General features: G+C 33.0%; 1 protein-coding gene across 2 annotated transcripts; it reads right to left on the reverse strand.

Annotated features, from left to right (window-relative positions):
* Positions 1-9,785: 9,785 nt before the first annotated feature.
* LOC105767912 (uncharacterized membrane protein At1g16860) lies at positions 9,786-15,491 on the reverse strand. Of its 2 annotated transcripts, XM_012587494.2 has the most exons (6): positions 15,251-15,491; positions 14,642-14,753; positions 12,658-13,634; positions 11,698-11,853; positions 11,020-11,231; positions 9,786-10,427 (listed from the first exon to the last, which is right to left on the reverse strand). In XM_012587494.2, exons 3-6 carry the CDS (start codon positions 13,552-13,554, stop codon positions 10,235-10,237), a joined length of 1,458 nt encoding a protein of 485 aa, XP_012442948.1. In that variant the 5' UTR covers positions 13,555-13,634; positions 14,642-14,753; positions 15,251-15,491; the 3' UTR covers positions 9,786-10,234. The 2 variants fall into 2 exon arrangements, with proteins under 2 accessions (XP_012442948.1, XP_012442947.1); XM_012587493.2 differs by lacking the exon at positions 14,642-14,753.
* Between the last annotated feature and the right edge of the window lie 1,258 nt (positions 15,492-16,749).

Below are 16,749 nucleotides of genomic sequence, written 5' to 3' on the forward strand. Positions count from 1 at the left end.
AAATATATTGTTACTTTTATTAATGATTGTTCTAGATATTGTTATGTATATTTATTGCATTCAAAAGATGAAGTGCTTGATAAATTTAAAGTTTATAAATCTGAAGTTGAACTTCAGTGTGAATCATTTATCTAGTGCTTAAGATCGAATAGAGGTGGAGAATACTATAATCCAAGTTATTTTGAATCCACTGGAATTGTCCATCAAGTTTTAGCCCCTTACACACCACAACAAAATGATGTAGCTGAAAGGAAAAATAGTCTTGACTAAAATGGTAAATTCAATGTTATCATATTCAAGTCTTGGACAAGGTTTTTGGGGAGAAGTTGTTCTAACAGCTTGTCATATATTGAATAGAGTTCCTAATAAGGAAATTAAAATAACCCCCTATGAACAATAGAAGAAAAGAAAACCAAACCTTAATTATTTGAAGGTTTTGGGTTGTAGAGCTATTGTCAAAATTTCAACACCTAAACGTAAAAAGTTAGGTGAAAGAGGAATTGAATGCATATTTATAGGTTATGTACATAATAGCAAGGCATATAGGTTCATGGTAATTGAACCAAATGATTCAATTTCAATTAATATTGTTATTGAATCAAGAGATGCTATTTTTGATGAAATAGATTTAATTCTATATCAAGACGATTACAGCCACAACAATTGATTCATTCTTCAAATGAGAATGAGATTCCATTGGAACAAATTGATAATAATGATGAATCTTGTGAAGAATTAGAAAGAATTAAGAGGATTAAAAAGGTCAAAGATTTTGGACTAGATTTCATTATGTTTCTTGTAGAAGGAAAAGGTGAAAGTATATGCAATAAGATACCTTATTATTATATTATGGAATCTGATCCTATTACATTCGAAGAGGCAATGAAATCTGAAGACTCTGCTTTTTGAAAAGAAGCAATAAATGATGAGATGGATTCAATAACGGGAAATCAAACTTGGATCTTAGTTGATCTTCCACCAGGTTCCAAACCAATAGGTTGTAAATGGATCTTCAAAAAGAAAATGAAGGTCGATGGAACCATTGATAAATTTAAAGCAAGGTTGGTAGCCAAAGGTTTTACACAAAAATAAGGTATTGATTACTTTGATACCTATGCTCCAGTAGCAAGATTCGCTACAATTAGAATCTTCATATCACTTACCTCTATATATGATTTGGTTGTTCACCAAATGGGTGTTAAAACTGCATTTTTAAATGGTGAATTGGAAGAGGAAGTGTACATGGAGCAACCGAAAGGATTTGTTGTTCCAGGACAAGAGCATAAGGTATGTAAGCTTCTTAAATCTTTATATGGACTTAAACAAGTAGCAAAATAATGGCACCAAAATTTTGACAAGGTTGTTTTAGCTAATGGCTATAAAATAAATGAATTCGATAAGTGCATATATAGTAAATTTGAAAATAGAAAAGGTGTCATAATTTGCTTATATGTAGATGACATGCTCATTTTTGGCACGGATTTGGAACAAATAGAAAATACAAAGAAATTCTTGTCAAACAACTTTGCTATGAAAGATATGGGTGTAGTAAATGTTATTCTTGGGATTAAAATAACTCGAGATGAAAGCACTATAGCTTTATCACAATCACATTACATTGAAAATGTGCTTAAAAAGTTTGACCTTTTCAACTATATACCAGCATTTACACCCATAAATCCTCAAATAAAATTAGTATCTAATGCTAGTAAGAAAATTGATCAATTGAAATATGCAAGTCTAATTGGTTGCCTTATGTACATAATGACTTGTACAAGACTAGATATTGCATATGCTGTTGGAAAATTGAGTAGGTACACAAGTAATCCCAGTAGTTTGCATTGGAAAGCTTTGAATAGAGTACTTAGGTACTTAAAGAAAACTATTAACTATAGATTGTGTTATAATGGATATCCTCCAGTTTTAGAAGGGTATTCGGATGTTAGTTGGATTACAAGTTTGGAAGATCGTGCTTCTACTAGTGAATGGATCTTCATTCTTGATAGATGAGTCATTTCTTGGGGTTTCAAGAAACAAACATGTATTACTGATTCCACTATGGCAGCAGAATTTATTGCATTAGCCGCTGCATGTAAAGAAGCAGAATGGTTAAGAAATTTGCTTTATGATGTACATTTATGGCCTAAGCCAATTTCACCTATTTCTATCTGTTGTGATAGTGAGGCTACTTTAGCAAAGGCATATAGCCAAGTATATAATGAAAAGTCTAGACACATTAGATTAAGACATAGTTATGTTCGACAATTAATCTCTAATGGAGTGATCACTATTAATTATGTGAGGTCAAGTGAAATTTTGGCGGATCCTTTAACAAAAAGTCTTGCTAGAGATGCAGTAAAAAGGACCTCAAAAAGGATGAGACTCAAGCCCATTAATTAGAGTCACCCATGATGGAAACTTGACTCAACGCTTGGTATAACATCAAGTCTTGAGTTCAATGAGACAAAGTACATCATTAGTATGTGACTGTTAGTACTATAAATAAATCCATCCTAAGATTAAAGTGCTAGGTACCCATAATGATAAGGGAAGGATGAGTAATGTACACTTAATGGACCCATAACATAAATATGTTAGAGTGTTATAATTACGGGAACACTCTTGATGGGATCTACCTATGTGAGTGGAAGTGTGACCACTTCTAGGAGCTCAAGAGCTTGGCTCTGACAGCACTCATGAAAAGAAGACATAGACACATGGTCATAATAGTGTCCCTAGATACTATGCATTGACCAATGTTGAAATCATTGTGTGAGATGTGTTCGGCTAATCAAATGGAATAGTTAGTTCAAAGCTTAGTCTACCATGCAATTTCGATTAACTTTAACATGTTTTCACTAAGTGAAGGTTCAATCGTAAGATACCTTCATTTATGTAAATTGATTTTCAAGAATATCAAAATCTAAAATATTTTGAAAATGGAGGGAGATTGTTGGAACATTTTCAAATATTTATAGTGTTCCAATAACTATAAATGAATAGGTGTAATTAATCAAAAGTTATATTATTTGATTTTTGAAAATGATTATAACTATTAAATAATATTATTTGAATAGTTATAATATTAAATGAATAATTATGTGTTTATTTTAAAGACATTATTATTCGAAAGACACCTAGTGATGAAAGATGTCTCTATGAAGAGACATGAAAATTTCTATAAATATGAATGAGATTTCATTTGGAAAACACACCAACAAATTATAATATTCTTTCTTTCCTTCCTTCATTTTCTAATATTATTAGATTATTTTATAAAGTATTACTGCAGAAATCCTTTATGGAAATTGAGTTTCTTGTCATACATTGCTCAGTGTATAGTGGGCTATTCTTGTCAGTGCAGAACGTAAATAGTCATTGGCTTCATTGTATCCTCGAGTTTAATTTGCTTAGAACTCATTTGCACACCGAAAATAGGTGGGGGCGAATATAACCTTAAAGATAGTGACTTTATACACGCCTTAGAGCCTTGTCCTATTTCTTCTTTTTCTATTCGAGTTTCGTTCGTGTTTCAAGATTTTTTTCACCGGAGATTTGTACTAACAGCTGGGGCATACCTGAAAATACTCATGTGCATTGCCACTTAAACCACAAAAACTTCAGTAGATGTATAATATCTACATAAAAAAAAAAATAAAAAAGCAAGAAAAACGGGTTAACAAGGCAACATATCCAAGAAGAGGAAAAAATGAAAAGCGAGGGAGAGAGAGAGAGAGGATAAGACAACCAAAACTATAGTTAGAATTGCAAAATAGCACTGAAGTTGAACCACAAACTCAGAGGGTCAATTTTATAAATTAATGATAAATATGCAATTTATTGTTCTATAGGATTGTTGAATAAGCAGAAAAGAATTGTAGCAGATCATCTCTTTCGTCATTAGATACTCGACAAATTATACAGACATATGAAGCAGAATTGAAAGCAAAGAACAAAGGAAACTCATCAAACCAATAAAAAAGCAAGATACAACTTACACAAAATGATAGTAAAACAAGTAGTAGAAACTACATTGCACAAAATCATTTTTCTTTTCCACAATTCAGGTTAGATACATTAAACAGAGCTCACACATGTACTAATCTAGGGAAAAATGGAGTCCGAGTAATAGAACTGACAAGCAACTATAAAGTGTTATACATGCAAAAACACCCAAACAGGCAGAATTCTGAATGAAAGTTCAACTGTTTTTCCTTCAAACATCTTTATCACTCATTTTATGCAGACAAGGTTTCTCTATGGAACAACCTACTGTTTACCCATCATAATGCACATGTAAAGTGTAGACATTAACACTTATAAACTTACACAGTTGTTGGAGTTTTGCAGCAAAAGAAAACAGAAAACAATTGAAGCAAAACTGAATAAGGAACTTTGCAAAAATAATTGAAAAACTTCATCATCATTTTCATTCAAATTTTGAAAATATATGAGAGTTGCACAAGTAATTGGTCAGTTACCTAATAGTTAACTGCTCCCACTTAATACATAAACAAAAACTAGCTTAACTTGTACACAAAAGAAAGTTGACATATCAGCTATTACATCAATTCAAATCATAAAACATATTCTACTAACTTTGCTATCACACTACAAAGGGACTAAACAAAGTTACATAGGAACAAAATAATCAAAATATGTTGCTACATTCGGACCAACTCCATTTCTGCACTTTAAAATAGAGTTGCTACTAGTGTTCTGCTAAATAGTTGCTGGTCTTTTATTGCAACGCAGGCCAAAGTTTAACACTCCTCCTTGGACTGTATGCAACAAACACCAATTTTTTTTCTCAAAGTTTTAAACCTGGTAGCTCCTAATGGCTTGGTCAAAATATCAACCAATTGAGTTTCTGAGCTACAATGAACAAGACTAACTTCCTTCGATTGCTCAACTTCTTGAACAAAATGGAACTTAATTTTAAAATGTTTAGTCTTACCATAAAAGACTGGATTCTTGGCTATGGCAATTGCTGATTGATTGTCAACCTTGATTTCAGTTGGTTGAGTTTGTTCTTCATTTAAATCGCACAAGAGTTTTCTAAGCCAAATGGCTTGATTAACAGATGCAGCAGTTGAGATGTATTCTGCTTCAGCTGTAGATTGAGCAACAGTTTGTTGTTTCTTTGAACTCCAACTGAAAACACTAGAGCCTAAGGTGAAAAAATAACCCAATGTGCTTCTCATGTCATCAACTAAACCAGCCCAATCACTGTTAGAATAACCAACAAGCTTTATCTCCTCTGCCCTTCCAAACTTTACACCAGAATTAAAGGTTCCTTTGACATATCTTAATACCCTTTTTGCAGCTTTAAAATGAGCAACATTACAGCAGTGCATTAACTTTGAAAGAAGGGTAACAGTGTATACAATATGTAATACCCCGAAAATCTTTACAGTAAAATATTATCTTTGATATAATAAAATAAGAAAATAAAGCGTCAAAAAGGGGAAATTTTGGAGTTATGTCAACATTGGGTCGTATATTATGACATATTAGTTCAAGAAAGGATTAAATCGTAAAAGTGAGAAAAGTTTTATTGCCCAAGAGTAAATACTCAAAAGTTAAGGGGTTAAAGTGTAAATATGAAAAGTTGAAGGACCAATGGTGTAAATATTTTAAGGGTGGAATGATCTAGAAACTAAGAAAAATGGATGGATTAGGACCAAATTGAAAAAGGTGAATAAGTTTGAGGGACTAAATCACAATTTTACCAAATTAAGTGATGACTCAAGATGGAATTTTAAAATATCATAAAGGGCAAAATGGTCAATTAGAAGAGAGAGAAATCTAGAAGATAATGATGATGTTGGAGATATTTTAGATTAATTAAATAAATAAATATTAGTTTATTAATATTTTGGTTTGATTTTTAAATGATATGTTATTATTTTATTATTTTAATATTTAGTATATATATATATATATATATATATATATATATATATGTGGAAAGAAAGAGGAGAAGGATAAAACCCATCATCTTTTCCATGCAATTCACGTTAGAAGAGAAGAGAAGAAAGAAAGTTTTACTTTCTTTACAATTTAGTCCTTCCACCAAAAATTCATCATTTTTATCTAGAAATCAAAAGAATTTACATATCCATCAAGAGAGAAAGATAACAAGGAGACTATGGGGAGCTAGAATATCAAGTTAGATTCAAGAAATAGAAGCTGGAGGAGAGAAAATCAAGTTAAAGATTGAAATCAAGATGACAAGGTAAGTACATCAAGATTTTAATATATTTTAAGTTTAATATTATTGAAAAAGCATGGAAATGATGTTAATGTAAAGTTTTTGTATATATGGTCCTATGTTCTTGATATGTTAGTGAAGAGAAAATAAGAGAAAGTGATGAGAAATAGTGTAGAGAAAGAAAATAAGGATGTTATAACCATGGTAATAAACATCTTGCACTAAAATGGTTTTGGACAGTAGCAGTGGGCTCACTTTGAAAAATCACCATAAATTATGAAAATTGAATTAGAGTATGAATAAATATGGAATTAAATATTATTGAGTCTAGTTTCTCATAAAATAAACTGTGTAAGTAATGAAATTGTAAATTATGAGATATAATAAATTTTGTGAGACAAGGTCAGAATGAATTCGGGTTCCCCTGTTCTGACTTGGAAAAATCATTAAAAATTATAAAAAAAATAGTTATGGGTTACAATTTATATGTTTAAAATTATTAATGAGTCTATTTTCAATAGAAACAAATGGGGACATCATCCGAATTCTGAACAAAGAGATAATTAATTTTTAGTGAAGAAGGGTCGGAATTGTCAGACAGCAGAACAAAGGTGACTTTAAAGAATAAATTGTACTTATTGGCTGAACCAAAAATTCTGAAAATTTTATGGTAAGAAGGTATGTGAGTCTAGTTTCAGGTAAAATTATTGGATCCTAATTTGGAGTTCCATAGCTCAAGATAAAAATAATTTAGTGGCTATGACTCAAATGGACAGCTTTGAATAAATTTACAAGTAAATTGTGAAATCATAGATAATGTTACTTATAAGCATGTATTATAAATTAAGGATGTGGAATGGAGAGGAGGAGGAGGAAAAAAAAATATATATATGAATATTCAGTTAGCATGGATAACTTGCACGTTTTAGACTCGGGGACTAAATTGAATAAAAGTAAAACTTTAAGGGTAAATTTGTAAAATGTCAAAAAGTGACCAAATTGCATGAAATGAATTGTTTTATTATTTAAATTAGTAAATGGAATGAAATATTAATTTAGATCAAGATTGGGTGAAAAGTTGAGAAAAATAGAAAACTTCCAAAATATCCTTGAATTTTGGTATTTACGCAATTTAGTCTGGTAAGCTCGAATGAGCTATATTCGTAATAATTTTAATTGAAATGAATTCTATTTGGTAATGAAAATTATATATATGTGTGTATTATTATTGGAATTAAATTATTATTGGTAATATGTATAATTACTTGATACATTTAGTGATTATCTAAGCTAAATTGAGTTGGAAGCTTGTTGGAGATATATCATAGTATCCATTGGTTCTATCGGTAATTTTGGATGATTTGATTCTGGTTATAATGGCATGTATAAGTTAAATTGGTTAACGTTAGCTCATTAATGTATTGATTTTGATTGGTTATAAATATGAATGCTAGATAAAAATGAAATGTCTGAAAATTAATTAGTAAACTCCGGTAATGCCTCGTACCCTATTTTGGTGTCGAATACGGGTAAGGGGTGTTACACAATATCTAGCCTTGTTGCTGTCAAATAGAGTAAGCAGCCAACCAAACTCCAATATCCCTTTTCATCCACCCGGTCATGCTCACTAGTGCTTGACAATTTTTCTCCCAATGCAACAGGTGTGGTAACAGACTTGCAATTTGACATACAGAATTTTCTCAGCACTTTCAGTGCAAATGTTTGTTAGCCTATGAAAATACTTTGAGCTTTTTGATTTACCTCCATACCAAGAAAATATGTTATTAAGCCAAGATCAGTCATTTCGAACACTAATTGCATCTGCTTCTTAAAATTCACAATCAGCTCATTTTTACAGCCAGTAAGTAACAAATCATCAACATATAAGGACACTATCAGTAAAGTCTTTTTTCCAGCCTTCTTGACATAAAGAGTAGGCTCACTGATACTCTTTGTGAACCCGAGCCTTGTCAAATAGCCATCTATCCTATCATACCAGGCCCTTGGAGCCTATTTTAGGCCATACAATGCCTTCTTGAGCTCGTAAACTTTATGTTCTTCACCAGGGATCTTAAAGCCTTCAGACTGTTCTATAAAGATTTCTTCTTTGAGCCATTTAAAAAAGCTGATTTGACATCCAAGTGATGTACCTTCCATTATTTTTGAGCTGCTAAGGCAAACAACAGCCTTATGGTATCCAACCTTGCAACAGGTGCAAAGGTTTCAGAGAAATCGATCCCTTGCTGCTGACTGTACCCTTTTACAACCAATTTGGCTTTGTGCTTGTTCAAGGACCCATCTGCATTATTCTTGGTCCTGAACACCCATTTGACACCAATGATCTTTCTATTTTCAAGCTTATTAACAAGCTCCCAAGTATCATTCTTGTGGATCATTCTCAGTTCAGCTTCCATAGCTTCTTGCCAGCAACTCTCTTTTGCAGCTTCATCATAACAGGAAGGCTCCACCATGGTTACAGCACACCTTTCATATATGTTTGCTAATGTTCTGGTGCCTCTAACAGGTACATCATCATAACCATCTTCAGCTACTTCTTCGATTTCACCCTGCTGCAAGTCCAGGTCATTTTGATTTTCATCAAGTAGACTTGCCTCGATTCCTTCCCATTTCCAACAGTTTGCTTCACTGAACTTAACATCCCTGCTCACCACAATCTTTTTAGTTAGTGGATCAAAGACTCTATATCCCTTCTTTACACTGTTATAGCCAACAAACACCCCTAGCATGGACCTCCTTTCCAACTTAATTCTTTTCTCTGCTAGTACTAGTACATAACACAAACAGCCAAACACTTTCAGGTGTGAGACAGATGGTTTCTGTCCAAACCAGGCTTCAAAGAGCGTTTTGCCCTTGACTGCATTAGTTGGTAGCCTGTTTTGTAAGTAAACGGATGTGTTTACTACTTCAGCCCGAAAAATACTAGGCATTTTAGCCTCAAACAGAAAGCTTACCTCTTAAATTTTAGCCCCAAAAAATTTTACTTTCATGATATCCAAATTAACTCTTAAATTTTAATTGGTACTAAAATAGAAATCTTAATTTTTGAGTTGTATCTAAGTCAGTATAAAAGTAGACTATTTATTGTCCTTTAACATTTAATGTTATATATAAAACTGATGTTGATGCGTCTTTTTTATACCTTGTTCTTTCCATTTCACTGGTATAAATTTGGAACTTCGATAGGTTTATCTTATCAATAAGATTGCTTGCGCGTGGTTTCCAGTGTCACATCGTTGTTTTGATTAGAAAATGATGGTTGAGATTCAACATCAAAAATTTAATTTTATCCACTACATTAGTTGACTTAATATAAATATATAATTAAACTGTTTTTCTTCAAGGGAAATATATAGTAGCCCTCCATGAAGGATTCAGCTCAGTTTTGGGAAGATTGATTAAATCGATTTTTTATTCTTTTAAACTTATTGAACCCACCAACTGCACAGCTCGAATGATGATTGATAAAGACATTCCTCCTCCTTCCAAAGAAGTAGTAATAATGATGATGATGAAACCAGACCGATGCAACGCAACCAAAAGAACATCCCAATTCTAAGTGGTAAAAAGGAAACACTGATATTTTACACAAATTACCAATAAGAAATTCAATCCAAAGTCATCAATGGATCAAACTGAGCCTGTCATTTTTGCAAACAAAACTTAAGGTAAAACAGTCCATCTAGATAGAAACAACGAATATACTTGAATACCTTGTTAATGTTTTTTTTTTCTTTTCCCTAAAACCTTGACAAACACAAAATCCCCAAGTGCACGAAAGCCGATCAACCCCCACGACAACACCGTTTGAACCCTACACCATAAAACCAACAGCAAAGAAACCTGGAAAAAGCTATACACCGAATTAAAAGGTAAGAGAAGCTGCCAGCCTCTCTCGTGTTCATCGTTTGTCCTTGCCACATCCCCAAAATATTAATAGAATAACAAGGGAAAAAATATAGTTTTGTAGCTGAAAAAAAAAAGTTTACAATGCACATGCTACTAAACAGGTATGGCATCGTTATTTGACGTGTCTTCACATCTCAATACAATACCCTCGAGGCTAGCTGGGAAGATACATTTGGGCCATTGGCAACCAGTTGCAATGGGTTCAGGCGGAGGAACAATCATAAGGACATTGTCGTTTCTCTGAACAACTCCCATTACGCTAACCGTGCTTCCTTCCTTGATATACCTACATAAATTTGCAATTTCAGAATAGGTTACAACATGATGAGAGTTCTCCCAAATTCATTCAACTATGGTATCACATATGCTTACAAGTTAGAGCTACAATTGTTCTTCGACCTCCAAGCACCCCAACGAGGTTGTCACAATTTAATTGAAAATGAAATTTTCAAAAGGTACGAAGTGTCCATTCAATATTGAGTCAATACATAAACATTGTAACCTCAGCCACAAAACAAACACAGGTCTACATTGTATTCAAAGCTCCAACCCTAACCGAAACAGCCTTCCTCTAGATTTCTATATTATTTAATTTTGTAATTACAGTATAGACTTAGAGGAATGGTAGATCAAATGAACCATAAATGAGTAGGATGCTGCTGCATAAAACATAATACACACACTTGACATCAGTATAAGCTACATGTACATCTTTATGCTAGGGCTTAGAGGTGGCAATTGAGTGGGTTCAGGTTATTTCAAGTTTGGAAGACAATTTCAGGCTACAAGCCATTGGTCAAATAGAGAGACCCATTTACTGCTCCTGCAACATAAGCACTTAATATCAAGGCAGAACTATAAATAGGAGAGAAATTTACCCTTCTTTCAGTCGCATTAATCGGTCATCACTTGAAAGGTTCCTTTCTCCCAACCACCTCATGAACTCGGGAGATAATGTTTCGTTGGCTGGGTTGACATCTATAACAATTGAGTCGTCCACATAAGGAGTCACAACTGCTCCATTGCCTGTTTTTACTAATGCTCTCAACCCAGACTGGAAATCGGAGATGTAGAAGTCAACAGCACGCCTCTGTCGAAATGACATACAAAAGGTTAATATTCAAAACAGAAAGAAGGCTGGAGAACATTACTAATCCATGTTACTTTGACTCTTCATTCTTTTAAACCTATGTCTGACACTCGCATCAACATATTTCCAAACATGAGTATATGGGGATATGAACCACTAAATACATGGAAACTTAGAAAAAACATTGAATATGCACGTCAGTCACATACTCGTACCAAACAGTTACACCCGAGTCCGAGTAACATAGAAACTGAACTAAAGAGATGGGGAAAAACAAACAGATCTTTTCACATACCGCATTTATATAATTAGACGACACCAATACAAATTTTGGCCCATCTGCCCAACTACAGCTATAACCAGAGGGCAATGTACCATTTCACATCATAGTAAGCCAACAAAGCCATAAAAGATTTTCTTAAAAGTTCAGGAGAAGATAATAAAAATTAACAATTCAATTACTCACGTCCAACAATCGGAGTCCCCAGGTAAAACGACGATGTTTAGGATTGGCAGCTTTGGAATCCCATCCTCGATACTCATATAAACTAGTTGATGTATAAACACATCTTGGAACTTTCTGGAAGGATGACTCAAGAGGAACGTTCCCACATGTTACCACCTTCAAAAATTACAACCAAACGATTAATCAGTATCATCTACAGATTACAAGTAGATCAAATTAAATGATTCCAACAAAAAGCACAAGTACACAAACATACGCAACCAGTAATTCAATTCCCACTAGTTGGAAGATGTTCAGCAGTTACACGGGATCGTATGTGCATAAAACAAATGATCTTGTATTTGGACATGGTTTTTGATACAATGAGGCGCTTAAACCCATGGTAACCAATAAGACCTTGAGTTGGCAAATTGACATCCACTTGAATTATATACTTTACTTTGATAAAATATCATACTTCAAACCATATAGAATTTCCTTCTCTTTGCTCAAAACAAGTCATGTGAGTGGCTAAAAATTACCAAGTGAAGTTAATTTATTGCTAACTCATGTACTAAGACGTGTCGAAAAAATAATACTCCTACAAAATGTAGGATAAATGACCAAACGAGGCATTAATATCTCATAATCAACTACATTAAAGCCAGTTAAAGTATTTCAATCCTTCTAATAAACCAAATAATATCTTATAAACTTCTCTATGATCCGTATATAAAGATTCAACAAGATTTGATGATCATCATCAACAACCTAATGAAACACCTGTCCTTAATCTGGCTTAGGACTGACTATAACAAGGAACCCTCAACAAAGCCAGTTTTTTCATAGTGAGAGGGGGAAAAAAGAGACAGGATTCAAGGAAAACATTGGATAATTTAGGATGTTCATGTGATTATAGATTTCAATTTTCTGGTAGAAAATATGAAAATATCATATCTGAACAGAAATTAAATCACTTACCCCGGAGATTTTCACGAATTGCCCATTTTTTGCATTTCTAAGCTCTGCATCTGGATAACCAGCAATGAAACCCATAATAGCTGTTCTCCCATAGCAAGAGTTCCAAGCAAATAATGCAGCAACAGTACCAAAAAGAACCACAACAACGATGAGGAGAATGGCATTGTGAACCGCTCCAAGAATAAAACCACCAGCAATGAAACCCATTACAAAGAGCAGTATCAGTGCATATAATATTAGTTTGGGGAAGTTCCTCTTGAAAGAAAAGTCGTCATTTTGGCCAAGAATATTCACAGCCTGATTATGAACTACAGCAGAACCTTTGACTTTCATTGATCCCATAGATTCCAGAGGACCAGACACTTTCCGAGGAGCACCGGAGGAATTTAGTGGCCCAGAGGAGATGGGCCCAGATGTAATAAGGCCAGTTGCAGGGAGAACAGGAATTGGACCAGAATTTTGACGTCCACTTGGTGTCACTCCACCAGATTGTGGACCGGATGATTTCTTCGCAGGATCCCCATGTCTATTTAGTGGTCCAGAGTTTGACTTCTTCAATGAGACTGAACCAGACATGCCTCCAGCGCCAACAGGACCTGATGTGGTGTAGCCAGCCCGAGGTGCTGCATTAGGCATGATTGGTCCAGAATGTGAAGCAGCACCCCCGAAAGATCCAGTCCTTGAAGGAGCACCACTTATAGGTCCAGATTTCCTGGATTTAGAACCATCTGTAGGGATATCAAACATTTTCCCTAGTTCTCCTGATTTCTTAATATCTCCACCAGTATAGGGCATGGCCACTGAGCTCATGGTCGGAGTCCTTTCTTTAGGCTGCTCTGGCCTGCCTGACACGTAAAGCCCATTGCTGAGCTGATGAGATGGAAATCTGGAACCCATCTAGCTTCCTATGTATGATGCAGAAGATACTTAACAAGAAAGGTTTCTACTAGTACGCCGATAAGTAACTCAAAGCCCCCCTGAAAAAATAGCACCTTAGCTATCAGAAGAATAGTTCAAATCTAAGGATCACAGAGATATATTCTGGCATTGAAAGAACCAAGCATCAACGGATACAGATTGAACTGATCAGGTACTCAGAGAAACACTCAGATAGCAGCACGAAAAGGCACATAATTACATTACTCTTCTATATGATAAAAACAGTTGCAATAAAATTCGCATAAACAAAGAAGCAGCACAAGAAGGGTTCAATAGTCAATCATCCAATTCTGGTCATAACGGTAGAATGTAATGAAGAATAACAACTGATGGAAGCAATGCAGAAATTGTGCATCCAAAAGAAACAAATTCAGTAACAGGAAAAACAATGACAAAGACAATGAAAATTGAAAAGACCAATTTGATCAAATTAATGCATCTGAAAACAGGTTCAAAAATCAGTTGCTTGGCAATAGTTGTTGAAAAGAAGAATCATATAACACAACCCCGTGTCCTCTGATAAAAAAAAGCTCCATAATAATCCCAGTTTGTAGCATATGAACCAAAAAGCACTTGCCTGCTAACTGTAATGGTCAAATCCTCTGTTTCACAAAAAGTTTCCAAAAGGAAGAAATAAAGTAGAAGAATCATATCTTCTGCAGCTTAATATTCTATAAAATTCCTATTAAGTCCTACAACTAAGTTCAAGAGCTTCATAGTGATTGAGCCGAGACTACTTTGTTCACATGTTTTGTGCTAGAGTCCACAAACTAGACATCCGGTACTACTGAAGTTATCCACACAAGCATTTAGAAAAGAAACGAAGAGAACCATGAAGATCTAAAACCATGAAAAGAGAATCAGAAGTTGCCAGTCCCGTTCATTAAGAATTTACTGACAGAAGACTAGATTTGTTCACCTCTTGAATGGTTTGAAAATATGAATGAACTACCAAATCAAGCTATAAGTCAAATAACTTGGATTGTACAAGAGCTTATTAACATCTTCATAAAAGGATAAACCCAAATAAAAAGACTAAGCATACCTAGATCACAATTTGAAACAAATCAATGAACAGATTGAGATCCAAGGCTCAAGTAACAGAAGTTCCCAATAATCAAAGATGTTGATTCAATATTTTCAAGCTCCTTTTATGGCTGACAAAAAAGATTGTAGATTACCATAGCTTTCCAATTAAGAAAAACACCATACAAAAAGACAACTAAAGAACCAATTTGACATCCCAAATCAAGAAGGAAAAGAAAAAAAAAAAAAGAAAAAAAAGAAGTGCGTTCCCATCCTATTTTTCTTTTCCTAGAAATAGATAAAGAAAATCTAAATGTAAACAAGCAGATACTTTCAAGCTGAAGCTCAACGTAAATTAAAACACTTATTACATTTTTTTTTCCTTTTCCTTAGCCTACATTTTTCCTCAACAGGCTCATATAGAAAGGACTATAAGGAAAATGGGAAAAAGGATAGTTTTTTGTTTAACAACACCCCAAAGAAAAAGTAAAATCAATGTCTAGATAACAAAATAAAGCAAACCCAGATCACCAGTTTGAAGAAAAACCAATAAAATGGGATAGATCTGAGGAAAAATAAACAAGTTATTAAAAAGAGTGAAAAGGACTATGAAGACAGAGAGACATACCTGGAAGTGAAGAAGTGGAGGAAACCAGGAGATTTTGAGACATTATACGAGGAAAAGAATAATCATACATAACCAAACAAAAACAAAACAATAATCCCACTCTTTTTTTTTTCCCCTCTCTCTCTAGTCTCTACCTCTAAGTTTTTAGCTGTTTACTGGGTTTTTTTTTTCTTCTCTTTTTCGGTTTTTACTTTTAGTTTAAGAACAGTAGTGAGTTTTTTTCTTTTTTTTTTTCGTTTTTTTTTTTTGTTGGGGGGTTATATTATTTTTGGTGTATCAGTCTTTTAGACTTTGAGACTTGAGAGAGCCGCAACGCAACAACTGGTGGGTTGTCTCATCCGACAACCTCTCCAATATTTTTTATTGTTATTATATTAATAAATTAATTTAGGAAAGTACCACGGGGTTAGCTTTTTCTTTTTGAATAAGTTTTAGACATATATAATTAAGGTTTAATTTGGTTACCAGTCCCTGTATTTTTATACATTTAAAATTTAGTTGTTTTACTTTTAATCTCATAAATTTAATCCTTTTATTATTTCGATTTAATAATTAAAGTTTAAGCGATAACATCCTCATCGAAATCCCATTTAATTGAATTATGTGATGTTTTAAAATAAAACCACGTGATTGATATTACATGTGTGAAAAGTTAAATAAACAAACAAAAGTATTAAATATGGAGTTGTAAGGTTTTCAATTGTGAAATTGGGTTTGTAAAATTCTTCGGTGCTATTTTAGAAAATAGAGTGAAAATCAATTTTTCTTTTTTTTCTTACACAGGCATTTAAAAAACACATAATTAAACTTAATGAAAATCGTTTGAGGATGCTATTATATGGATTAAATCAAAAGAATAGAAAACCTAAATTCTTATAATTAAAGTAAAATAACTAAATCTCATAAATATATACAAGAGGGACTAGGAGCAAAAATAGGTCATACATTAATGCTATTTTATTATTTCATGATTAACATCTAGAAATATATAATATATGCAATATAATCAGGATATTAAACTGAATTCTTTTATTATATTGATATATGTTCAAAATAATTGATAAGTAATTTAAGAGGTAGAATAAAATATTCAAAAGATAATATAATAAATATTTAGCATAACAATAAAATGTTAAAATAAAAGCAAAATATATAATTATTTATAATTTGGAAAATATTTGGTAAGTAGAGTTTTAGAGTTTACAAATAAATTAGGGTTTGACAAGTGTCTTGTAGAAATACAGTAAAATATTATAAAATTAAATATTTAAAAATAGATACATGACAATTTTTAAGATTATTTGTAAATAAAAAATTTATACTATTAATATAAGCCATGTTTATTTTCATACACTTATAAATTCAATATATAATTTAAATTTAAATTTATTTATTTGGAGAGATTGATTTTGAATATTTAAATAACGTAAATGGTCATTTGCAATGTTTTGTTTAAAGGTTTCCACGCGGTAAAGATTATCTTAGTTTTCAGCTTGTTT

This window comes from Gossypium raimondii, chromosome 5 (assembly GCF_025698545.1).
Source record: "Gossypium raimondii isolate GPD5lz chromosome 5, ASM2569854v1, whole genome shotgun sequence".
Classification (NCBI taxonomy): Eukaryota; Viridiplantae; Streptophyta; class Magnoliopsida; order Malvales; family Malvaceae; genus Gossypium; species Gossypium raimondii.

What these genes read in the sequence shown, in the direction of transcription:
- LOC105767912 (XM_012587493.2), bottom strand. Translation starts at nt 13,554, where the DNA reads ATGGGTTCCAGATTTCCATCTCATCAGCTCAGCAATGGGCTTTACGTG. An exon ending in AATTCGTGAAAATCTCCGGG is followed by an intron (nt 11,854 to 12,657) that starts GTAAGTGATTTA and finishes TAATTTTTGAAG; the next exon opens with GTGGTAACATGTGGGAACGT. An exon ending in TTAATGCGACTGAAAGAAGG is followed by an intron (nt 10,428 to 11,019) that starts GTAAATTTCTCT and finishes AAATTTATGTAG; the next exon opens with GTATATCAAGGAAGGAAGCA.